Consider the following 26,374-nt stretch of genomic DNA (forward strand, 5'->3'; position numbering starts at 1 on the left):
TGGGCGGTCAACTCTCTGTGCAGGCCAACGTTGTGGTTGATAGGAACTGTCCCAAATAGGTCTCATGATGTGAATCACAAACAGTAGTACGGTAATTGGGGGGGGGGGGAGGGGGGGGGGGGTGGCGACATGAGCGCAAATCTATAAAAAAAAAGGCACAATCCCCATCCAACACAAGTCAACCCAGCGAAAGCTTCAGGAAAATATCATATAAAGGCTTGATGTCATCACAAAACTAAGATAAAGACCCCCCCCCCCCCCCATCATCATCATGGTCGCATCCAACAAGATGTCAAACGCAGCAAAATGTGGAGTTAATATGAGAAAGTCTGTGTGAGTGTGAATCAGTCTTATTGTCCACTGGTCCTGGGTCAGAAAGCACAGTCCTAAAGCAACGTGGTACAACAAACAAAGCATGTTTATTTCAAACTAAGAAGAAAATGCAGCCAACATCCACACATCCCCCCCCCCCCCACACCCCCTTCTCCTGGCTTGTTAAATTTTGCGGTTTGAAGTCACGGAAAATTATGGAAAAAACAAATCACAGACATTTATTTTGGGGATATACATCATTGTCACGTTTCCATTTTTGTTTCTTTTCTTTTCCCCATTATTTAAGCAGCAGCTGTACTGTCTCACCGTGTGTGTGTGTGTGTGTGTATGTGTGTGTGTGTGTGTGTGTGTGTGTGTGTGTGTGTGTGTGTGTGTGTGTGTGAGACTACTGGTTCTACTGGGAAACAGGAGGCATTAGAAGAAGACACCGTGAAAGCATTCATTTAAAAACGGCCGCAGCAGCATTAAAAAAAAAGAAGAGGAGACAGAGAGAGGTTTTTCAAGTACTCGTGGGTTAGCTAGATCCTTCCATTGTTGGAACAGCCAGGATTCTTTACTCACTTCCATAGGAAGGTCAAAGCTCTTTAGATTAGGTTCCCCCGCACCCTATCCCCATTTACAAACATTTTGGCAGGCAACTTCATCAAAATTCACCAAGCTTATTTTAATTTAAATCGGGGCGGGGTGGCATTACAGCTAAAAAAAAAAAAAAAGAAAAAAAAAAAGAAAAGGACAAAGGAAATAAAATACAAACATAATTGATCTAAAATTGATAGTAGTGGTGCCATCTATTTTAAGTACACTGATATTTGTGAGATAAATCTGTTTTTTAAGTTATCAGTCAGTATGATGGGTGTGAGTCAGTCCCATCATGTGGCTGTGGTGTTGGTGGTGGGTTCGCTGACATGAGTACAGAGAAGAAAGGACAACTTTACAAAATTATCTTTTACCTACTGAGTGATGATTATGTCCGCTCAGTGTCTCTGTCAGAGTCTACCACTGGCTGACTCTCTGCTTCCTCCATGGGCTCACTCTGTTCATTGTTTGTGTCCTTAGGAGAGGCCTCTTCTTCGCCTTGGGCGTCCTCTGGGTCAGACGCCGGGCCCGGTGGTGACACTGCCAAGGGGCTGAAGGTGGGAGAGAGGGAAGGTGAAGGAGCCCGTCGGGGTTCGGGCTCGGGCTCCGGTTCGGGAGAAGGCTCCGGCGTGGGCTCAGCCACACACGCATTCGAGTTCATCCCGGGTCCGTTGTGCCACTGGGGTCGGGTCGAGTCGGGTCTCTCTTGGGGTTCGTCCTCCTGGTCTTCCCTAGGCGGCGGCGTCGTCTCCTCCTGCTCCGCCAGAGAGTCGGTAGTCTCTTCGGGGAAGCTAGAGGCTTGCTGCGGTGAGGCGACGGGAGAGTCTGGGGCAGAGGCCATGACCAGAGGCGAGGCCATAGGAGGAGTGTCTGGGGCCTGGGGAGAGGACATAGCAATGGAGGGTGATTTAACTGCATCCTCGGCTAGCGACTGTGTGGGTGGAGAGGACTCGGTTATAGGTGGTGATTGGGCCTGGTAGGGGGCCTCGGTGGGAGGGCTTTGAGCCTTAGACTCAGGTGGTGAGTGGGACATGGGTGGAGACTGGGAAATGGGTGGAGACTGGGCCATGGGTGGAGACTGGGAAATGGGTGGAGACTGGGCCTCGGGTGGAGACTGGGCCTCGGGTGGAGACTGGGCCTCGGGTGGAGGAGACTGGGCCTTGGGTGGAGGAGACTGGGCCTTGGGTGGAGATTGGGCCTTGGATGGTGAATGGGCTTTGGATGGTGACTGGGCCTTGGGTGGAGACTGGGCCTCGGGTGGAGGAGACTGGGCCTTGGGTGGAGACTGGGCCTCGGGTGGAGACTGGGCCTTGGGTGGTGACTGGGCCTTGGGTGGAGACTGGGGCTGAGACTGGGCCCGGGGCAACGTCTGAGATTGTGCTCGGGTGTCTGACTGGGGCTCAGGCAAAGCTACTTGGCTCTGCGCTTGAAGGAGAGGAAGCCTCACCGGAGGCCGCAGCAGTGCCTGGTTCAGGGGAGGGATGGTTGGAGATGGCTTGGCCAAGTTGCCCTGGGCTGGAGGAAGGAGGAGGCCTGGGAACCTGGGCTGAAGCTGGGGGTTCAATTTGAGCGGCGCCAAAAGCTTGCCTTGGTTCAGGCTCAGGTTTGGATTGAGGTTGGGGGTAGGGAGAAGGGGTGTGGGCAGTGGCAGGAGGGGCGTCCAGCCCCCGCGCTCTCGCTCACGTTCTCTCTCTTTGTCGCGGTCCCCCCTCTCGCGCTCTCTGGTGCGGTCGCGGCCCCTCTCCCTGTCTCTCTCTCTTTCTTTCTCTCTTTCACGCTCCCTCTCCCTTTCTCTGTCCCTGTCCCTTTCTCTCTCTCTGTCCCGCTCTCTGTCACGGTCTCTGGGCTCGCGCTCTTTCTCGCGGCTATGGCGATCGCGATTGCCGTTCATCTCTTTCCTGAAATCAAACTCTCTCTCGTCCCGGTCCCGCTGCCGATCCCATGCACGCCTGCGGTCGTCGAGGTCTTGATGCACTTCACTGTCGAATGGGGTGGCGCTGGCGCTGGCACTGCCACGGTTCCACGGTGGTGGAGGACCCCCAGGACCCCCGGCTGTTCCAGGGGCGGCGGCAGCGGCGGATGCCCCGGCCCCAGCCGGTGCCCCAGGCCCAGCCGGTGTCCCGGCCCCAGCCGGTGCCCCGGGCCGGTTCTCAAAGCGGTTGGGGAAGTTCTGGTTCTGCCCTGGGCTGGGTCGCTCCTCCTGGAAGCCTTTGGGTCCTCCAGGAGCCTGTGAGCCGCTGCCTCCTCCTCCTCTCATGTTGTCTCGTTCATCAAAGTCTCCCCGGGTCTGGCCCCAGCGGCTGTCGGGAGTAAAACCGGCCAGAGCCTGCAGGCGTCCGACCAGGCTGGTTCTCCCTGGCTGTTGTGGCTGAGTCCCGGGGGTCTGGAGCAATGCAGGCCTGCCTCCTGCTCCTGCTCCCCCTCCGCCTCCTCCTCCTCCTCCTCCTCCTCCTCCCTGGGACTCCCTGTGGTCAGGCCTGTGGTCAAGCCTGTGTTCAGGCCTGTGGTCAGGCCTGTGTTCAGGCCTGTGGTCAGGCCTGTGTTCAGGCCTGTGGTCAGGCCTGTGGTCAGGCCTGTGTTCAGGCCTGTGTTCAGGCGGAGGGGTTCTCAGTAGGCCTGTACTCGGCTTTTCTGGCGGAGGAAAGCGGTAGTCCTGGTCCTGACCCTCGTCGGCACCAGACGGCTCTTCCTTAACCTTGTGGGGCAGGCTGTCGTTGGGAGGGTTGGGGGCCCTGCTGAAGGGGTCCATCTGGGGGAAGGGAGCCCTGGCACGGGCCTGGGCTTGAGCCTGGGCTTGAGCCTGGGCCTCCAGCAGGCTAGTGGCCTGGGACAGGCTCTGCTGCATGAGGAGAGGGAAGCGGGCGGCGGCGGCAGCGGCAGCAGCAGCAGCGGCGGCGGCGGCTCCTTGTTGCAGAAGGTTGGGCATGAGGCCCGGCATCCTCTGGCCCGCACCGGCCTGGTGCAGCGGGTGGGGGTGCATGCCCAGAAGACCCATGCCACTGCGGACAGCATTCTGCATGCCTGGAGGAGAAAGGAACACATAATGGAAGGTCACGATAAGTCTGCAACGCTGCTATCTCAGCTCCACTTGTTGTTTCTTTTTCTCCTTCTTCTTTTGCTTAGTCAACGTTTCAATCCTTCTGGATCTTCTTCTGGGATTTAAGAGTTAAGAGTTCAACTTAACCACTGGTCCATATTGTTAGGAGTTCTCCTAACTCTGAGCATAAAGAATACACTTTTGCTACTGCCTACTCACCAAAACAAAGGCGGTTTTAATGTGTTGAAAGCATAGACTTTAAAAAATATGGACAAAACGTTCTCCGGGTCTGATATGGACGTAAAATGAAGCCTGTCAGTCCTTGAATTGTAAATCGCCATCTTTCTAGATCTGTTTGGGCACAGCTGGCCCATTGGCTGGCCCAGACAACGAGGCGGGACTTCCCCCCTTCTTCTTCGTCGAGTGGGTGGGGGACAAGGGGCCAGTGAGGCACTCCAACGTTGAAGCAACGCTGGGCCCTAGTGGTAAGAGTAAGGACTGCAGGCCGACGGTCGCGGACCCGTGGAATCATGACGAGGAAACCCCGTGCAGCTGGGCTTTAACGTTGAGCGCTCGGTTGCACTTCCGCATTTGGGCACCAAGAATCAGCGAAAAAAGGCGGAAATAGACGGGTGATTCAAAACGCCACTGACATGAATAGCGGGGGGGGGGGGCGGAGCTTCGTGCCAGATCAGTCTCTATCCTTTTAATACTCTATGGTGGGGGATCCCGATCATAGACTGTAACGGTAGCCACGCCCCTCAGAACATACGCGACTTTATGGTCAAATCCCGATTTCCTTAGTGGCTTCACAAAAAATCTGTCTGACTGCCCCCCTGATTGAAAGGCTACTCTCCTAAGCGGAAAAACTCCCAGACCCCCACATTCTGTCTAAAATACACTTTTTGACCAAGAGATGGAATATATAATTTCACCACCTACAGATCTTGCCAATAGAACCATTCCATTGACCAGATAAAAGTCTATAAAAAAAGAATAATAATAAAGAAAATGACCAAAGAGTCGTGTGCGTAGTGATACTGGACAATTTTCAGATACTGGATACTGAAAATTGTTCCATGTGTGACAGAGGGGGTCAAAGTTGAACGAAAGTTGCGGTAAAAATAGGTCAACAATACAAAATGATGCTAGTTTTGTGGATTAATTTATTATTTCGCAAAGTTCGACACGGCAACTCGCACGCTTTAGCACGCTCATGGGGTCTTGTGGCTCAAGTTCACTAGAGACGGCGCCCACTCCGTCGTGGTCTACAACTATACTTTATCGGCAAAAAAAGTAAAAACTAATCTAGGCCCGACGGTTAGCTCAACTGTCTGGGAACCTAGGCTGCCAAACCAGCCGGACGGCGTGCCGCGGGTTCGACTCCCGAGCCCGACGGCCTTTGCTACGAGTCACTCCCCATCTCTCTCCCCCTTTACTGTCTGACTACTGTTCCCTATCAATAAAGGCATAAAAAGCCCCCAAAAAACAAATCTTAAAAAAACAAAACAAACTAATCTAATTGGTTGTTAAATATAAATAAATAGTGGTGGCAGCGGGATTCGAACCCGGGAGGTGTGGACTGGGAGTCTAATGATTAGTGAAGTACGCTGCCGAGCTGGCTGCCATGAAGGGCTTTTCAGGCTGTACTAGAATGTGAGAATGCTCCCTACTTCTTCCCACTAGTTCCTGTGTGATATCGGCTAGGAAAAGTCTGTTCGCGTCCTTGACACTACCGCTGCCGTACAAAACACTAATAAAATACATAAATGCGTTAAATTTCAATGAAGAAGAACATAAATCACCCTGAGATAAGGGCATCATCGGACAGATTTAACCCAATTTTGGGCAGGAACCCCTTTTGGTGTTTTAAACATTGTTATAATTTAGCTATTGAAAAATAGCAGATCTACAAGCTCATAGCACCGAGTGGCGCGCTACGAGCTTGTAGGTCTGCTATTTTTGAAAAATCGTGAAAATGTGCCTGAAATCTTTGAATATATGTTCTTTCAGAGCGATTTTTTAACTCAAATCTTTGCTACTGAGAGGGTCCCTGAAACAACATATTTTCAGATGGGGGTCGGCGGCCAATGTCATATATATATATATATATATATATTTGGGGTCCTTGACATGAATATGTTTGAGAACAACTGACATAGAAACATGGGTTTTTAATAAAAGTGTCAGGATTTAGAAGACATTTAATTTATTTCAACGTCAGGCCTAATAAATGGGTTAAAGCAGTCATTTGGCTCACCTTGCAGAGTGAGTTCCGCTGCGGCGTCCATACCGTCGGCGGCAGACTGCGGTGTTTTATCTCCGCTGGCGGCTCCTTGCTGCTGCTGCTGTGTCTGAACGGCCAGCGGGTTGAAGCCTGTAGCGCCCCCTTGGAGCGCTGAATGCATGAAGCCGCCGCCGGGGGGGATCATGGCTCCGTACGGACTCTCCTTCACCGTGTTGTCCTGGCCGGAGGACGCCGCCATGGAGGGCTGCTGCTGACCCAGAGCTGTGTGGGCTGAAGGAGAGGAGAGGAGAGGAGAGGAGAGGAGAGGAGAGGAGAGGAGAGGAGAGGAGAGGAGAGGAGAGGAGAGGAGAGGAGAGGAGAGGAGAGGAGAGGAGAGGAGAGGAGAGGAGAGGAGAGGAGAGGAGAGGAGAGGAGAGGAGAGGAGAGGAGAGGAGAGGAGAGGAGAGGAGAGGAGAGGAGAGGGGAGGGAGGAGGAGACAGTGTCAAAGCTGAACGAAATCTCACTGCTGAAAATGTTTGTATGGCCAAGTCCTAAATATGTGGGATATTTGAAACGGCGTCATTTGTCAGTAGTACTGACCAAGTGACAACTTGAGAAGCAATTAGTCCAATTGAGTCATCAATCAAGTGGCAAAGTGAGTTTCTTCTGTTTGGATGTAATGGCTTGTCATGGCCAGAAAGTCATTTATTTTCCACACAGTAGGCATTCCCACATAATTCAGGGTATGATGATGATGTCACGTGCATACCCTATATACTAAAAAGTATTTATTTTTGCAAGTTTTAACATGAATAAATGTTACAAGTTCCGTCTCAGGTTTGCCTTTGTGTATTTACATTCCAATTACAATATTAGTAGTAGTAGATGTTGATAAAAAATGTACTAATATAAAAACTGCATATTAGCAGTAGTAGTACTGTAGCTGATAAAAACAAAATTCTAATTAAAAAAAACGACATATACACACTTCAATTAGTATACTTGGTCCCCATCTTTCTTCCCAATACACCAAATCTCTTCACCGAAATTAGCCAATCTACAATTACAATCTACATTTAAGTCTAATGTGGCCAGAACACAGACGCTAGGGTTCACGTGGTCAACAACATAATTGAATGTACAGTACTTACATGTAGGAGTGGAGTTCATGCCTGCGGTCTGCGCAGCCTGCATGAAACCTGCGGAAGAGGAAGTTACACCATGGTCATTTATTTAGTCAGTTATCGATGTCTAACCAGCATGGTAACTTTGAGTCAGTCATGAACATGTTATGTATGTGATGGTGCTTAAAAAGAGAGGCTGGGTGTGGTTTACCTGGAGGGGGCTGCGAGGCGTTGAACCCTGCCCTGATGAAAGGCGGAGGCGGGCCAAAGCCTGGCGGAGGCATGCCCATGGAGACGGGGAAGGATGGAGGCACCAGGCCCACAACGGCAGGTACAGCCTGGCTCACAGGCAGCTACATTAATGACGGAGGAGAAGGATGATATTAAAGAAGGCAAAACAAAATATCATAAAAGGTTTCTAATAGAGCTGGGTGCATTTGGAGAGATGAATAGCGCCATTTTTTCCCTGTTAAAACTTGTTTAGACTGTCAAACCGCTACGAAAACCGTCCCTGGTCAAGCATGCTCACTACTTTGACACACCAATTCCGAAAAGGGTCAAGGGCTTGTCGAGGCTCGACCCTAAATACTAGGCCTAATGGTTGGCCTAACGCAATAATCCACTACAGTTTGGCCCCGGCAGCAGCTTGAACAAGAGTTCAGTCTAAACATTCTGTGGTGTGACGGAGACGGCTCCACTTGCAGCCCGGCCGGTGTCCAAACAAACACTGCCTGTCGGTGTTATGCTGCCCTCACTCAGCATGTCCATTAGACCTAACGCAAAGAGCCCCGGGGACGGGAAACCTGAGTCTAACCTAAACCATGTTGTTCAGGCCACGGAGGACCCCTTAGTTGAGATGAGAGTGAGATGAATTAAGTACATATTGTATGAAATTGTGTTGCAGATTAAACCTTTTCATAGATTGCTTGACAGCACTAGTGTTGAGTGAATTAATGCTTGTTTGCTTAAACATTCGTCTTTTCTATGAATATGTTGGATTCATGTCAATGTGTATTTTCAGTAATTTAACCACTTAACACCGTTAGTACAAATCACAGGAAGATATCAGGTGTCGGGTCTCACGCTAGATATGCCTTCAGAAGATGACAAAGCAGAAAACTTTGCCTTTGTCAAGGCTGTACTGATACCGGTTGTACAATTAGATAAATAATCACATGTATACACACAGTTATTTAATGTAGCCTCGTATAGCCAGCCAGCCTTCATCTGCCTGTGCAATGCAAATCGCCCCAGGCAGATTAAGTATGGCTCCTCTCAATGCATATTACTAGTTACTTTGTAGATTATGATTATTATTACCAAACATACAGTAACCACATCGCAACGCATTGTGGGCTTCATGTAGATCTGCCATTTTCAAAAGATTTTTTATTCTGGACTTTTTTTTCCCCCGTTTATTTGGTCGGGACAGTGTATATTGATGAACATTACATTAAAAATGCAGTGTAAATATACCAGATTTAGCAAAACTTGCTCATTTCCATCTGCAGTCCCCAGACATCAAACATCAAACAATACAAACAGGACTAACATACAGGACATAGCATACAAATACCTAGTACATTTCAAACGTAATAGACTAGTAAGAATAAGAAATTATTATTAGGGTAGGTTTACTCTAATAATCTCTCTAACACAGCATACAAAAGAAATATACCTAAAATAATCATAATAATAATATATGCAGAGGAAGTCCAGTCCATTTAACACAGCCCTGTACTGAGAGGACATTTTGCAGTCTCCTCGAGTTGTTGCTCTGGTACTGATTCCCCTATCGGGCTTTCGTTGAATGAATTCACTTTCACCATGTAGGGTCTTGTATATGACCCCAACCTGTTTGAAAATGTTAAAGTTATCAAAGCTAAAAAAAATTGAGCCTCCGGAGGATGTTACAATGATGATATGAGTGGGGCTTCCTGTCAAACACCTTGAGCGCACTCTTGTAGAGCTGTTCTATGGGTAGTAGAGTAGTCACACCTGTGCACTTTGTGAAACAGTATTCAATGTGTGATAGGATCATGCAGTGAAGATACGATCTGGCCGCTCCAACTGTCAGGAATGGTCTAATTTTGAAGGTTGAATTTAATCGTATTAGTGACTTTCTTCACGTTTTTTAAATGTTAGGGTTGAGTCTAAAATGACTCTGAGGTACTTGAACTCTGTGACAAGGTCAAGTTCCTCTCCACCCAGAAACACATTTGATGACTCCAACACAACTGGTCTTTTGGAGAAGGCCATGCATACATCTGGACATGTAGATTATTACATACTTCAGGTAGGACATTTATGTACAGAGAGAACAAAATTGGACCCAGTATTGAGCCCTGGGGGACACCGACCGAACAGGTGTGGTAGGGAGATTTTACATGGTTGACACTTACACTCTGGTGGATAGATAGGAACTAAACCAACCGTGTGTGTGTGTGTGTGTGTGTGTGTGTGTGTACTGTACCTGAACAGGCATCATTGTGACCTGCTGCTGCTGCTGGCTGTAGGCAGCCTCGGTCTGGGCCGTGGATGCTGCTGCTGCGATGGCTTCCGCAGCGGCTGGCTGGCTCTGGGCAACAGCATCCTTGGCTGCCTCCGCGTGCTTGGCAGCCTCCCATTCTGCAGATGAGACGAAGGGAGACGGTTGAAAACATTCCTCTAGTTCTGTGGATTTCAGCCCCTTTCATATCAAGGCCAATTGTTTATTCAGCTTTTGGGCCACGGAATCACCTTTTGATGAATAGCAGAACTACAAGCTTGTAGATCTGCTATTTTCAGCATGCAACCAAGTGTAAAATGACTTGTGTCTTTTACTTATACTGGATGTCTTGTCCACTAGTCCCTCCCTAACATTGTAGTCTAGTTTTTATTTGTTGACGAAATTGTCAATATATTTAGTCTTAAGCCCTAACCACACCAAAGGGTCAAGACGGTTTTAGCGTTGTCCCTGCGGTGTGATATGTCTTGTTGCATGTTGACCCACGTTGACCCTAGTGATTCAACACATGGAATTCAATGTCCCAAACTACACCAAAGGGTCAAGACAGTTTTAGCGTTAACTCCTTGCAACTGTTTGGACCCAAGGAGTTGCATGGTGACCCTTAGGTGTGGTTAGGGCTTAAGTCATCATAATGTAGCTCTTCATTTACCTTCAGTTTCCATTCAGTTTTCGTCAGTGAAAAAAGGTAGTCGACGAACATTTTTCGTCATAGTGTAAGTCTTAAAATCAACACATGCTTGGGGATCGTTTGCATTAAGCTGTCATCACACGTGTGTGTGTGTGTGTGTGTGTGTACTAGTATACAGTCCGTGTTTGCCGACTCGACGGCAAATATAAAACCGATAAAAGACATTGAGTGATTATTATTTTTTTCTCACCTTCGTTGACCGTTTCCTGGTCGATGATGCCGCCCTCGGCGAACTCGTCCAGGTCATCCAGCTTGACCTTCTCCCATGGGATGTAGGAGACGCCCAGGTCCACGTCCCAAAACTGTTTGTACTCCTGTTTAACCCCCTTGTTCAGTGCCCACGCAATCTGGACCACACACACACAGACACACACACACACACACACACACACACACACACATTTTGGATGAGGACATAGCCATTTTAGATTATTACGAGGCGATAGCCCCTGCTATGTCCACAAGTGTGATTTTCTTTTTATAAATGCCATTTTTACCATTGCTTTTGCAGCATTTTTCTTGTGAGGGCCAGGATCATCAAATTCTACTACACAGCAGGTGGGGGAAATTGGCCCTCACAAGTGCAGCAACATAAGTACAGTACTGAACAGACCACACTGTTCATGGATAACTAAAATTATTGTACAAGCATCTAATAAAAAGGCTCGAAAAGACCGTGCTGCTCCAGTGTCCTCTCCTCCTACTGCGTACTGCATTTCACATTCTATTCAGGTGTGTAAAATATATAATACACAATTTTGCAATGTGTCCCGCGACCCCAACTTTAGGAACCCCTGTCCTAGATAGGGAAACTTAAGATCACAAAAAAAAAACGTAGCAGTTAATGTAATCGTTTTAAGGATGTAACCTTGCTGAAGTACGAGGACAATCATATTAGTGGTACCGTGAGGGAGGCGTGTGTGATAAAATCAAATCACACAGGCGGGGGGGCTGTGTGTGTCTACCTTGATGACCTTGGATCCGATCTTGGCGGATCTGGTGGTGCTGAGCTTGGTGCGGGCGCGGTACGCATCCTGCCTGTGCACCATGCCGATGTAGGCACAGCCTCTGGGAGGAATCATCTGGAGGACGGAGAGACGGCAGAGGTTAAATGACGAGACGAGCCAGCTGGAGCGGTGATTAATGGAAAAGAGCAACCATGTGAAAAGGAACACGACGGGCAGAGAGAGGGCACGCGGGATGGAGAGAACGTTTTCAGGGTGCAGACAGCTAATGACACACAAGAGATCTCACAAGAGACATTCGTAATATTTCAGAGGTCACACACAGTGCCTGTACTCACATTGATGGAGTCTACTTGTCCAAACTCTTCAAACAGGTTGGTGAGATCCTGTTGAGTGGCCTTCTTGTCCACCTGGCCCACCCACAGAGTCGTGCTGCACACTGGGTTTAAAAAGAAACACGTTCCCAATCCATAAAAGCAAATACTCCAGTTAAATAAATCATGTTTGGTGTTTCATACTCTAATGGAAAAGTTATATATATTTTTTACCGCTCAGAGTCTTGGAGCGTATGGGAGGCAGTCCCTTCTTCTGTCGCTCTTTCTCACGCTCGCGGGCGCGTCTCTCGCTGGAGTAGGAGCGCGACGTCTTCCTCTTGCGGTCCCTGGAGCGCGAGCGCGACCTCTTGCGGTGTTTCCGCTTACGTGAGCCGGAGCGTGACCGGGACCGTCTCCTCTTAGGGGATCTGCGGGAAGAGAAAACCCAGCGGTTGTGGGAAAAACGTTCTTTGGTAAAGTGCCATTTATGGTAAATGCTTCAACGCCACAGGCGCCCCTCCCCCCAAAAAACTGTATTTACATTTAATTCTCATTCACTTGAGCACTCAGACGCCTAATTGCTTTCCGCCAGAGTGTGGCGGACTCATGTGACAGCCTCGGAGACGCTCGGCCAAATAATCAGCAGTCTAATTAAGTCGTCTGACTGAAAGCAGGGTTAAGTACATCTGTGGGGGACAACCACACACTTCGCTTAAGTTAAACGTTGGATTCAATCCAGATACAAGAGCCATACCATTCTGCGACACAAACGAGAGACACGAAGGAAAACAAGATTAAGAGTCCTGCCAGCACCCACTAATGATATTGTCATCTGAGATTCTCATGCTCTCACTCCAGTGGTCACAGTTTGCCTTGTTGGCTGCCTATTAGATTATGGAGGCATACAGTATTGTGTGCCAAGCTGACATTTTGGCTTGAGGGTGGCACTAAAGGCAAGGTCAAGAAGTCACTCTCTAACAGGTTAAGAGTTCATAATGCCTCTGAGAGGCATAAATGCACTCAGCAAGTTTCATGGTTACATTTTGAGATATCTTAGCCTGACACTCAGTCTGAATTCATTTAGTTTCACTTCATTATTCAGACTGAAAGCCCTCCCCACTGCAGCAGTTTATGGGATGGGTGTCGTCAAAGCGGCAGTCTTCGGTGATTGGTTCATACCAACCAATCAGAATAGTAGGAAAGCAGATGACGTTGTTGTCAATCATGAGGCTATGGCTAACACGTTTGCTAACCAAACAAACACAGCCAACGAGCACTACTAGCATGTAAACAAAAGCAGTAAAATATGTCGGATGATGATGTTTATAAAACCTCTCGTGTCTGTAAAGAAACTATTCATCATACGTCGATTTAATAGCCAGATTGAGTTACCGCAGTGGGGGCAGCCATGTTTGTTGTCTGACGCTGTTGAGTGACAGGGCTGATGGCCAATCAGCTGCTGCGTTCGTATTTTCGAACGACACCGACGCTCCAGACCTGACTCCAGACCTGATACGCCAGAACATATTTTTTTAATGGACGTGGCTCGCGATTCAGGGCTGGAGCCAGGCTAGAGATATCTCATATACAAGTGGGAAATTAGGCCTGCGGGTGGCGCTAAAGGAAAGGCCATTTGGTTCATGAAAGTGCACAACAAATTCCAAAGTAACGGTTTGGACATCTGCATAACAGCGACGATTCATTATTTGGAACCAAATTGGTGGATGGATGAACAGACATTGCTATCCTTGGGAATATAAATACATAAGTAAAAGTCGGACCTGGAGCGTGATCTGGAGCGGGTTCTGGAACGTGCACTGACGGCCTTCTTCTCCTCGGCCTCAAAGATTTCCTCTTCCACGGCCTCTGGACCCTCATCCAGATCCATGTCCATGTCCTGAAACACAACAAACGTAAGAAGACCTTTTCTACCTTAATAATTATTTTAGACAGTAATTAGTTTAGACAGTACTTGGTTTAGACTAGTCATTGGTTAGACCAGTCATTAGTCCTACAACTACAACCTATTTCAAACCTTAACACTTGTCAGAAGCAATGTAACAATGTAGGTACATACGCCATCACCAGTGACTCAACAACACATACAAATGACACCCAACGATGATTTTTAAATGAGCAGAGTCATCATATTCATTACAATACATGTGTATATTAGTATAGAGGGGATGCGCATTGCACATGCATAATGTCTATATCATTATAGATTGTATGTGCATGCATAAAGTGAGTGGCAAAGTGTGTTTAACATGGATTAATGCAATCAGAAAGGACTTTTCTGTTTGAGAGACCCCCTTGAGAGACCCAGATTAATAATTCCCTGTTCATTTTCCTCATAGACTTTTCAAAAAGTATTCATTTAAAGACGTTTACGCCGCGGACAAAGCCAACTCTTGACGTGACAAATAAAATCATGACAATAAACACAATGTTTTGGGCCGAACAAATAATTAGAAAGAAGAAAAAAACAGCAGGTTTCTTTTCTTTGTAATTATTTGTTTGGGCCAAAATATTGTGTTGTCATGATTTGTCACAACTCGAGTTGGCTTCGTACGACGCTTAAAAGGTCTTATAAATAAATAATTTTTGAAATGTCTATGGGACAAAAGGAAATGCATTGGGAATTATTTCCTGGGCCTGGCGTCGTCATGAAAGGGGGCGGGACTGCAACGCTCTAGATTAGAATGTGATTTAGTTTCCTACCTGCTGCTGGTTGTCAATGGATTCGTCCATCTTGGGCTCTGGCTCAGGGAGTAGTGGTTGGTTGCTGCTCTGGCCGGTCGTCACAGAGTTCTCTGAGCCAAAGATGGAGTCCTGTCCCTCCATGCTCATAGACTGCAACATTAAACAGTCACGCCACAGTTAACACTTGTTACATTCTCCCAAATAGAAATCTTTAATCAAATCAAAGGTTTTTCAAATGCATTCGAAAACAGAGCACTGTCCTTTCTTTTTTACAAAATATATATAAATATTGAGCACCACTGATATAGAAACATAGGTATTTCAGAAAACTGTCATGATTTAGAAGACTTTTTTTTTATTTCGATGTCAGGTCTAAATGGGTTAAAAAACAAACAACCACAAATCTTCTCTTCTGGGGGTCCCTGGCACAAGACATTTTCAGATGGGGGTCCACGGCCATATATATATATATATACTGTATATATGGGGGTTCTTGACATGAAAAACCACTGGTCTAACCACTGGGATTGGACCCCCATACAGTATAGTATCTGGCGTGGGTGGGTCTCTAGACTAGCGGTCAGTTGTCCTGACCTTCTGCTGGTGTTGCTGGTGTTCCATCAGCTGCTTCTGGAACTGCTCCAGGTTCTGCTGCTGTAGCTGCTCAGCCAGCTGGTGGAACAGCGAGCTGTTGATGGAGTCAGACACCATGGGCCTGCATGGGGGAGGAGGGGGAGGGGGAGCGGAGTGAGTGCCGCGCAGAAATTAGAGCTTTCATGTACATCGATTCATTGTCATTGAACACATCTTAGCATAACCACTTTAACCCACTCTGGCCTGAGATCAGATTCTAAAAATGTCTTCTACATCCCGACAGTTTTCTGAAAAAGCTATGTTTTTATGTCAGTCGTTCTTCGCACTATGAGCTTGTAGATCTGCTCTGGGGGTCGGTGGCTAATTACAAGGTCCTTGACATGAAATGGTTTGAGAACCACTGATGAGAAACATAAGGTTTTTCAGAAAACGGTCAGGATTTAGAAGACATTTGTAGAATCTGGTCTCAGGTCTCAAAACAAAGCTATGGACAACGCTGCGTTCATACTCACATCTGAGATTGTGAGTTGTCCTTTTTAGCGTCCTCGCCGCGTTCCGAGTCACTCCCAAAGTCAAACTGACCCAGAAGTTTCTGCATCAAACACAGCGGCACGTCAACAGACAAGTCATTAGGTTCATTCTGATTAAATATCCGAATCAACAAACTACACAGAGTCAGTGTATCCACAAGGCCACTAACCTGATACAACAACACACAACCCCAGCCCAAAATTAAAACCAACAGTGCTATACATCAGCTGCACATAACCCCAGTACAAAAACTAAAACGGCACTAATACACATACACGCTACAATGTCTGACAAAGCATGTACCTGTGTGTGCACACGGTGTAACAACAACGAAAGCAAACCTTTTACCTTCAAAAACATAACCCCCCGGGCCCCGGTACATAAAACTAACAAGTGTATTACAGACAGGTGGCGGCGTTACCTTGTTGAAGGAGGACACCCTCTGCTCCAGAGGGTTGAGGCTGTTGGCGGTGGCGGCGGCGGTCAGCTGGGCCGTCAGCGCCTGCAGCTGCACCACCAGGCCCGCGTCCAGCGCCTGCAGCAGGGACGGCTGCGGCTTCTGCTGCTGCATCTGGAGCGACTGCACCAGCTGCTGCAGCTGGAACGCATCACGGCACAGAACAGAACACACAGGGGGAAGACATGAGTCCATCACAGAATAACACAACACAGAGATGTGAATCCATCACAGAATAACACAACACAGAGATGTGAATCCATCACAGAATAACACAACACAGAGATGTGAATCCATCACAGAATAACACAACACAGAGATGTGAATCCATCACAGAATAACACAACACAGAGATGTGAATCCATCACAGAATAACACAACACAGAGATATGAATCCATCACAGAATAACACAACATAGAGATATGAATCCATCACAGAATAACACAACACAGAGATATGAATCCATCACAGAATAACACAACATAGAGATGTGAATCCATCACAGAATAACACAACATAGAGATATGAATCCATCACAGAATAACACAACACAGAGATATGAATCCATCACAGAATAACACAAAATAGAGATGTGAATCCATCACAGAATAACACAACACAGAGATGTGAATCCATCACAGAATAACACAACATAGAGATGTGAATCCATCACAGAATAACAACACAGAGATGTGAATCCATCACAGAATAACACAACACAGAGATGTGAATCCATCACAGAATAACACAACACAGAGATGTGAATCCATCACAGAATAACACAACACAGAGATGTGAATCCATCACAGAATAACACAACATAGAGATGTGAATCCATCACAGAATAACACAACACAGAGATGTGAATCCATCACAGAATAACACAACACAGAGATGTGAATCCATCACAGACTAATAACACAACCAACACACACTCACTCGCCAAAATGCAAATAATGACAAATGTGACCAAATGCTGCCGCCCGACTCCCGGGCAATTCCAACACTCCAGGAATGCGGAAGTGCCATTTTTAAACCCAAGATTAAGAAACAAACGACGGAGGCTCGCCGTCTAAAGTGTACTTGTGCCAGGAGAGGCACCGCAGAGCGAGACGTTAGCCGCCGGAAATCGGCTTTAGCCCGATAGGGACAGAATCATAAGAATCATAACCATTTATCCAAGTAGGATTACGACGCGAGCGACCATGCTGCTGACCTGCTGTCCCTGCGGACTCTGTAGGATCTGGGCCACGGCGGCCACTGTGTCTGTGTTGGAGATCTGAGAGGCCCAGTCCGGCAGGCTGTGTTGGTGTTGGTGTTGGACCATGTTGGCTGGAGTGGCCGGTGTGGCCGGAGTGCCTAGTGGACAGAGAGAGAGAGACAGACACAGAGGGGTTAAAGCAAAGACTGCTTCAGTTTGGTTTGTAGTCCTAAAAAATACAAGTGAGGTCGAAATGGGTTCCCTCGCCAAGTTAAAAATGGGCGAGGGTTTCCGATAGATGCAGAGAAAATAAGGTATTTTGGTTAACATGAGGCTAAGACAGATTCACGTACTGTTCTACGACATGCATCTTGTAAAATGTCATCTGTTTGTGTTAACTTGTTTTTGGGTTAGATGATTATGAAAGACTTGAATTATGTTTCAGGAAAGGTTATTTTCTTTTTAGCAGATTTCACATGCAAGGCTTGGGAGGAAAAAAAAGACAGAATGTTCTGTATGTTTGAAATGTTTTTTGGAGTTTTTAGTTTGTATTGTACGCCTATGCAATGCCAATGATGTATATGTTGTGTCCTGTAAATCCATGTGGGCTGGTGCATGACACAGAAATAAATAATCTATCTAATTCTTTCAACTAATTTCTCAACGTGTGAGTAGTTTTTGTTTTTTTAAGCCATTATGTGTTGGATTTGTGGAGATGATTCTATCTATTATTAACAAAATGTGTTAATATCATATACCTTTGTTAGTCTCGCGTAGCCAGGATTTCAGATACCTCCGCCTACTGATACGGGGTCTGGTGACATCTAATTTCAACGTGGGGGCCAAAACTGGGTGGAAACAATTTGGAAATTAAAAAGAATACATCAGCTTCACAGAACCAATGCAAAGAACTTCAGGGCAGTCCTTTCCTATGGGGCTGGGTAGCGGGATTGGGTTTCAAAGCAGTGGGTGGGGCGTAGCGTAGGTTTGTTAGTTACTGCGGGTTTTTCTCTGGCATCTAAAGCCTATTCATTAAATTTTAGTTTTTTTCCAGACGTCACGTTATCAGTTATCAGTAGGCAGAGATCTCTGATCGTCTGGCTTCTAGGATGACGTACACAAAACACACGATCTCTGAAGCACTTTTTAAACAAGCGTGGCGATAATATGGACACCATTTAAACAGTTACCTGACCACATGCCACCAATAAAGAGAGTACTTTTAGCAGGAGCAATGACAAAGTGCAACTTAGGTAAAGGTGACAAGTGATAATTTTTTGGGTAAAAAGATAAAGCTGATAGCAATCGTTGCTATACAGTGTTTGTTCAGTAACAGGGATCTACCATCAGGACGGGGTTCTTGTTGCCATGTACAGTATATAGCAACATAACATTTTTGTAATCTTTCAATAAATATTTGAAGTTTTTCAGAAAGGAGGCGTTTTTTTTTAATCGGCCTCAGTCCTAAATGGGTTAAAAAACAGAAAAGGCATTGTCAGGTGGGTTACAAATTTCATCCAACCAACTTGTCTCCAGCTGGAGACGAGACAAGACAAGCAGAGCCCTGTTACTTAAAACTATCAAACTATAGAGCTATTTTTTTAACCAGAAATATCAGTTACAGCCCTGCTAATGAGGGCTATAGAGCACCCAAGTCTGACATCACTGCCACTAGAGGGTGCTATCCCCCTGGGTCCAAAAATAAACAAAATGACCCTGGCGATTTGACTTTGATTTATTACAATTTAGGCATTTAGCAGATGCTCTTAATCCAGAGCGACATGGATAAGAAGCATCCAGGGTAAGAAAAACAAAGAATTCTCCAAACACAGATGTACTCAATATCACAAACGACAAAGTTTATTTTTTGACAGCTCTTTATACAACGCAATATAAGCTTTGCCTATGGGAATTCCAATGTCCGTGACCCAGGGGGTAGTGTGGGAGTGACGTCAGGACTTCAGTAATCTATTAACCTGAACTGGTAAATGTTAAAATACTTGAAATACACTGAAACATTGGGAGCAATCTACTGTACTACTGACCGGGTGTGGCGTTGTTGGCGGGCGCAGCACTGCTGGGTTGGACCGGAGTGACGCTCGGCGGAGGGAGGCCGGCGGCCATGTCCAACAGGGGCTGGATGATGTCACTCTTGAAGACGGCATTCTTCTGCCACAGGTTGAGGACTCGCACGATCTTACTCTGCAGACGCAGAGGAAGCCACAGAACAAGACTGGTTACCAGAGGGCTTTCAACAGGGAGTCCTCAGCAGTGGTCATTTTGTTGACTAGGACTAAGACCAAAAGACTAAGGTTTTTGATATTTAGTCGACTAAGACTACACACTAGACAAAACAATGTCAGAAGATTAAATAGGACTAAGACTAAATAAACGGTGTGTTATTCAAAAGACTAAATCAAAATCTGCTGCAAAATGTAACACTGTTCCTCAGACTGACATGCAACAGGACATATCACACCACTGGGACGAAAACCGTTTTGTTGCGTCTCAACCCATTGGTGTGGTTTGGGCTTTAAACAAGTCTCCTATGGCTCTATACGAGGTCTGCTCCCGTTACATCAAATCTCGTTAGCGAAAATAGCCAATCTACAAGCTTAAAACGCGTTGCAATGCGGCATGCTGTGAGCACGTAGATCGCCAATTTTAGACAAAAGTCCAGCCCCCAGAATCGGGGGCTGGACAGCGTCCCGACGTCTCGGGGACAGTAAAATATCTATTTGGGACTTAAATTTATCTCAGTCGGGATGGTTTCGGGACTAGAGGAGTTTACACTGAAAATGCGCTGATCAGCATGAGACTTTGCACAGTTGACAACAACAACGCACACACTACCATTCACCCAAAGGAATCACGCCGCTTATATCGCTTTTGCCCAGTTGATGGGACATTTAGATTAAAAAACTATCGGTTGTAAGCGTGGATAAAACCATGGTTGTGTGCTACAGAAAGGTTCCATATGGACATGGCTACACTACACCAACGTTTAACGTTAGCTTCCATGCTAGGCTTGCTAGCTGGCATCGACATTAAATAATATGTTGGTATATACTGTATCCTCTGAAGCAACAGATGTTTTCTAATGCTCAGATTGTTCTGGAATTGCTGCCCCAACACTGTGGAATGCACACCCCAAAACGCTCTCATTCCACTGTTTTTCCTGTTTTTCCTTCGTCTTAGTATTCCCTCTAATAAAGTAGTTTTTATTTGTTTTCTCATGCCACCCATGTAATAGACATTTGAGTATTTTTTTTCGCGGGACTGTATACATTTACTTCGGGACGGTTCAAATTGTATTTTGGGACGGTTCCGGGACGTTGGTGAAAACAGTTAGTCTGGAGCCTTGGTGTCAGCCATAGTTAGCATACCCATAAGTTATTTATGTAAATTGCAGTGCACGCAAAGAAAACAATATATGAAAATAAATGCAAAAATGTCCCCAAGGCCAGCTGGCTAACCTTGTCATCCGGACAACAGCGATAGAGTTGCTGGAAGGTTCCGATGATGTTCTTGCTGAATCGTGGAGCGAAGACATCTTTCTCCGTGCCAAACTGGTGCCGCGACTGCCTGACAATGGAGTCGATCACGTACAGGCCGGGGACCTTGTATTCTGGTTTGCACTGGAAACACAAGGAGATAACGGGATAGTTCAGACACGGAACCTCCAAGTGAGGTGATAAGAGTAAAGAGGCTACTGATAACAGAATTAATCTAAAAGTCAATTTGTTTAGACGGCTAGAGGACGCATTCTGTCTCAAATCCATAATTTACCCTCCGTTAAAATGCTTTGCTTGTACTCCTTGTAGCCAAGTTTCTAATTATGTATGCAATTCGACTAGGACCCAAACACATTTCAGAGGCAATCTGTGTGACGAGTGATTTGTTAAGTGGATCTGAGCATTGATATAAGTACTTCATGATTCATGGTCGCACGTGCCAACAACAGGATCAAGTGCTCCAAATGCAATTTATATGAAAAGTGGACTAAATTAGCATTGATTACCCTCTCTAATGAACAGAATAATAAATAGAAAATAAGATCTCTCTCTCTCTCTCTCGAAACTCAAAAACAGCATAATAATCATGTTCATTGACTGCAGCATATTTAACTACAGCTACAGTTTAATATTTCTATCTGAGCAACTAAATACTACGAGTGTAAAACCACTGCGTCCATGAGACAACTCACCTTCGAAATGAACTTCTCCACACTCTGGACTACATGCTTGTAGAACTGAAAGAGAACAGAGGAGAATGTATTTTGAGAAAAGAAAAAAATCTTCTGGTAAAGGTCATTAGCAACAAAATGCAATAGCCTTTTAGACAAAACCCTTGTATTGATACAAACAATTTGAGTACTTTTACAACCACTGGTGAATGCAGTCTAAACAGTCCCACTATGGCATTCTGTAAAAACAAATGTTTCATTCAATTCAGTTTCTCTTTCAATTTTGCTCAATTACCTTATTTCCATTTCAAAAGGATTACACGGCCATTTTATTAAGAACTTCCACAGGGGCAACATTTACATACTGTGTGAAAAGTTGGCAAAGCCTAGGGCAGTGAAAAATCCAATAAACGTTTATGCATTACCAAGAGTTCCCTAGTCGGAATCGATCAAAATGTAATATAACTTCAATATAAGTCTAGGGCCAAGCCTAACAGTAAGAGAGAATGGGATGTGTGATTTACATGAAGAGAGCTGAATCAATATTATAGCTAGTGGACGGTGTATAATAATGTAATTATCATCATCACACTGAGTAGGCTTAAAGCCAAGAATAATGTACTATCTGTATTTTTTTACAGGACATACTAAATAAAGAAAAACCGCCTATAGCCCAAATAGCGAATAACCTTTGAATATGAATTGGCAAAAATGATACCCAACCCCCCCCAATATTTCAGACAAAATGAGCAACAAATAGTATTTAAACAACATTAGACGACATGATCCATTGTGATTCAATCAGACCTCAACACTGTCACACATTCTGTGGAGGATAATTAATCTAATTGATGCAGTTCATTTCTCTGCCGGTAGATGGAGTCAAAGGACAAACTACAGGGCAGGCACACACACAACTTCACACACACACAACAATAAAAACAGAAAAGCAACAGATCCACACAGACACTGCAGATACACTCACAATATTTGAACTGAGCCTTTCAAAGATAAAAAAAAAATGATATACGATGACAGTGAGAAGACAAGAGTGACAATTTTCAGGCCGGACGTCGAAAAAAAAAATCTAAATCATGACAATTTTCTGAAAGATTTGAGGCACATTTTAACGATTAAAAAAAAATAGCAGACCTACAAGTTCATAGAGCTTGTAGATCTGCTATTTTTCAATAGCTAAATTATAACATAATGTATGTAATCACCAAAAGGGGTTCCCGCTCAAAAGGGGTTAAAGCGGCACTACATAACCTTTTTTGAGGGGCGCTAGCCCCTCCTATGTCCAGCTTTGAGGGTTTGTGTAAAACACAAACATTGAATGAAGACAAAAGTGTGTAAACACAAACAGTGAAGACAAAAGTGAGGACGCAAATTGTGATTGGCCAGAATGAGATGATGTATGATGTCACATGATGATAAGAGCGCCCCGCTCTTCACACGGGTGTGATTTATTTCATCGCCTACCTAGACACAAGATTAGGGATGTGTAAATGTGTCCAAAATGAAAATCGATTTGTATAATTCAATATTAACGATTAATCGTTTTTGGGGGGGGGGGGATTTTTTGCAGCTACACAGACACATCCCAGGCACACTTTGGTAGGCCTATAGCCCTGTCCTGTTTGGATGACAATATTGCCTTTCCAAAAGATTTTCATTAAAAACAAAACAGAAAAAAAAACAAAAAAACGATTATCGATTATTAATTTTCATAATCGATTTTGGGTCCTATCAACGATAATCGATTAATTGATTAATCGGACCCATCCCTACACAAGATGTTTAATTGGTTCCACCACCTAATCCCCACAGCCCATGATCACTGTTGCTGCATTTATGGGAATGCATTTTATATAGTATTGTAATGCATTTGTGTATTTTATGTAATGTTATTATTGTTGTAAACTGAATGCCGGTGTGACAAATTTCCATTTGATGTCAAATTTAATGGACAATCGTTTATGATCTGACACGATTTTTTAACTGATGCTCAAGATTCAATTTATCCACTGAGAATTCAGCACTTCAAATCAATAGAAGAGGAAAGTTGCAGCTTTAAGTCAAACATGATAACTCAACATCTGGGCATTCCATTACACACCCAGTGAACATGATTAACACTTTTGCCAGGGAATTCTTCATAATAAAAGGTGCTAAGAGTACCAAGCAGATGAGGCAGATTTTAATCTGAAAAGCCCCGCCTTCCATTACTCTCCAAAACCGGGAGGCATAATCTTCCGTTACTACCTCGTGCTGTCACATCTAAGTCTCTCTAGAAGCGTTAATATTCCAAACGAGATGCTTGATTAAAGCTGCTATAAGCAATAATATATATATATATATATATATATATATATATATATATATATATATATATATATATATATTAAGACAGCCAGCATTGCGTAAAATGTTCCAAAAAATATTTAGTCTCTGTGACACGTCTAGGGGCCGCAATTGCATTCAAAGATTTTCCTAGGAACTTTGTCATTGGTCGATTTGCCTGTCGACCGTTTTCTTTTTTCGACCAATGACAAAGCTCCTAGGAAAATCTTAGATTTATTTCCCTCTTCTCATACAAAGAAACTGCTTGTGTTGTCTGATTGTGATTCTGATGAAAACACCAGGTGGTTCAACCGCATACTGTATATGACTTCATGTGTTTGTTTGCACGCATGCATGTGGGAGTGTGTCTGTTCCTTAGCATGCAATGGGAAGTGTCCTTAAGGGATAGTTCAGATTTTTTTTACTTAAGTTCTGCTCTGGTTTTGGTCAATATTAAGTAGTTCCGGTCATTTTGTGGGGGGCACTGGGGCTAACTTCATTTGTATTGTTGACCCATTTCTAAAATATTAGCGCAACTTTCGTGCAACTTTGATCCCTCTATCACATGGAACTATTTTTTGGGCGTAGTGATATGAACACAAAAAGCATAGTTCCGTGTGATAGAGGGGTAAAAAATGAACGAAGGTTGCACTAATATTTTAAGGTCAACAATACAAATGACGTTAGTTTTGTGGATTAATTTACTTTTAATGCATGGCCCCCTGTGCCCCCCACAAAATGACCGGAACTACTAAATATTTCACCAAAACCAGAGCAGAACTCCCACCACGGGACTCGAGCAAACAAGTAATACAGTTGCAACTTGCAACTACTTTAATAATAATTAAATTAGTGCATCTGGAAACAGTTGGCCAGTGTACAAAATCACATAAGAAAAGAAGCGTTTCAGTGCAAATAGGCTAGGGACAGTTGTAATCGGATTCGTTATTAAGCTTAAAGGGAGTGAAAAAAGAACAGATCTATAAAACAAACAATGCAAAGTGATGTTCCCTTGTAGATCTGTTCATTTTTGGAACAAGACTGCAGAAATAGCACTCTCCTCACTGACACGGTTTACATAGGGGCTGCAGATCACACACGCACACACGCATGCACACATGCACGCACGCACGCACGCACGCACGCACGCACGCACGCACGCACGCACGCAAGTGAGTGAGTGAGTGAGTGAGAGAGAGAGAGAGAGAAAGATCACATACTTAATGCCACTCAAATGTGATAGGTGTGTAAGCTGGTGTCTAAGCTGTGTTTTTCTAACTTTGTGGGCCCAGGGCACACCTAAGGGCAAGAGAAAATCACAACAAGGCAACATTTTACAAACGCCTATTTTTAGTCATAATACGATATTTTACTGTCACAATATAAATAGAGGTTTTGGTTGGTCCTCATCACCCAAACCTACTGTGTCTGTAAACTCCACACACTATGCGGTGCCGTGTCATTAGTCAGAAGGTTCATTGTTCCGAAATTACTATCCCTATGTCTAACCCTAACCTAAACCTAACCGCAAGCACGGGAGCAAACCTAAACCTAACCGCAAGCACGGGAGCAGTGCATGTTCGGACTAACGGGACTTCGGATCTATGGGTAGTTCCCCACTATGCATTGGCGAAATCAAAACAAATGTAAGTCACCGGCCAGACTTGGTAAAATGCTATTTAACACGGACCTGTAATGCATGATGCACGCACTTGCTCGTGCTGCTTCCATCTTCCTTGTATTTCCAAAACTGCTCTCATGTGCTTCTTTGCAATAACTACAAAATGTTTCACATTTTGAATGTTGAAAATGACAGCCGTGCCTAGTTGTAACAGATCATTTTCCATCCAGGCAGCCGATAGCATTGTCCGGTTAATTAACGGTTGGTGATTTTTCTCAAACTTTTTTTATATGCACGTACACAATATATCATCGGTAGACGAATGGTAGACATTTACAAATGCTCCTTTTAAAAGACAAACAAAAAGCCAAGGCTTAATCAATAAACAATGCGGCGCAATCTGTGCGCATCTGTGTGTCTACCTACAGCTCTATGGGGTTCACTGACTCAAAATAAATAAATAAAATATGATGCTGTCCAGATCTGAGCAACCGACCTATAAAGCCACTGGCCGTTTAGGCTAAGCCTTTGTATTAAAGGAAGATCAACATGTCAACTGTCTGTTGTCAATCTAGTGTGCAGTTTGTTGACTGTTCACTGCCGCGAACACCCTCTCTGAGGTCCCTACCTGGTCAACACAGATAGCGCCTGGCTAACTTGGTAGCCACTACTAGCCAGACGCTCTCAGTGAAGTAGCTCTGTAGCTCTCCATTTCATTGATACGTTATGACATGTTGTGTTACTCTAGTCTCGCCGTCACTCGCTCTTTTAGTTTGAACCCTTTTGGTGTTTTAAACATTATGTTTGAGCTTGTAGGTCTGCTATTTTTTTTTTATCGTAAAAATGTGGCGCAAATCTTTGAATATATATTCTTTCAAAGTGAATATTTTTAACTCAGGTCTAAATTGGTTAACTACCACAAAGCTCCCGTTGTGGAAAAGGGGAATTTGCGGAAATGTATAA

General features: G+C 45.0%; 1 protein-coding gene across 7 annotated transcripts in view; it reads right to left on the bottom strand.

The window, feature by feature from the left end:
• scaf8 (SR-related CTD-associated factor 8) overlaps positions 1 to 26,374 on the bottom strand; it is a 122,662-nt gene that overhangs the window by 73,600 nt on the left and 22,688 nt on the right. For 3 of the 7 annotated variants that reach the window (XM_083792402.1, XM_083792407.1, XM_083792408.1), the window contains 19 exons: positions 21,469 to 21,513; positions 20,738 to 20,899; positions 19,307 to 19,463; positions 18,020 to 18,109; positions 17,277 to 17,419; positions 16,024 to 16,200; positions 15,584 to 15,663; positions 15,072 to 15,192; positions 14,496 to 14,627; positions 13,556 to 13,671; positions 12,009 to 12,202; positions 11,799 to 11,899; positions 11,461 to 11,577; positions 10,686 to 10,842; positions 9,772 to 9,926; positions 7,510 to 7,651; positions 7,326 to 7,373; positions 6,207 to 6,464; positions 227 to 3,930 (listed from right to left, as the gene is read on the bottom strand). In XM_083792402.1, coding sequence (XP_083648528.1) covers positions 1,298 to 3,930; positions 6,207 to 6,464; positions 7,326 to 7,373; positions 7,510 to 7,651; positions 9,772 to 9,926; positions 10,686 to 10,842; positions 11,461 to 11,577; positions 11,799 to 11,899; positions 12,009 to 12,202; positions 13,556 to 13,671; positions 14,496 to 14,627; positions 15,072 to 15,192; positions 15,584 to 15,663; positions 16,024 to 16,200; positions 17,277 to 17,419; positions 18,020 to 18,109; positions 19,307 to 19,463; positions 20,738 to 20,899; positions 21,469 to 21,513 — 5,028 coding nt within the window. In that variant the 3' untranslated portion in view covers positions 227 to 1,297. Of the gene's footprint in view, positions 1 to 226; positions 3,931 to 6,206; positions 6,465 to 7,325; positions 7,374 to 7,509; positions 7,652 to 9,771; positions 9,927 to 10,685; positions 10,843 to 11,460; positions 11,578 to 11,798; positions 11,900 to 12,008; positions 12,203 to 13,555; positions 13,672 to 14,495; positions 14,628 to 15,071; positions 15,193 to 15,583; positions 15,664 to 16,023; positions 16,201 to 17,276; positions 17,420 to 18,019; positions 18,110 to 19,306; positions 19,464 to 20,737; positions 20,900 to 21,468; positions 21,514 to 26,374 lie in introns of those variants that run through there. The other 4 variants (XM_083792403.1, XM_083792404.1, XM_083792405.1 and 1 more) reach the window with 4 other exon arrangements.

This window comes from Protomyctophum parallelum (assembly GCF_964188405.1).
Source record: "Protomyctophum parallelum genome assembly, chromosome: 20".
Lineage (NCBI taxonomy): Eukaryota > Metazoa > Chordata > Actinopteri > Myctophiformes > Myctophidae > Protomyctophum > Protomyctophum parallelum.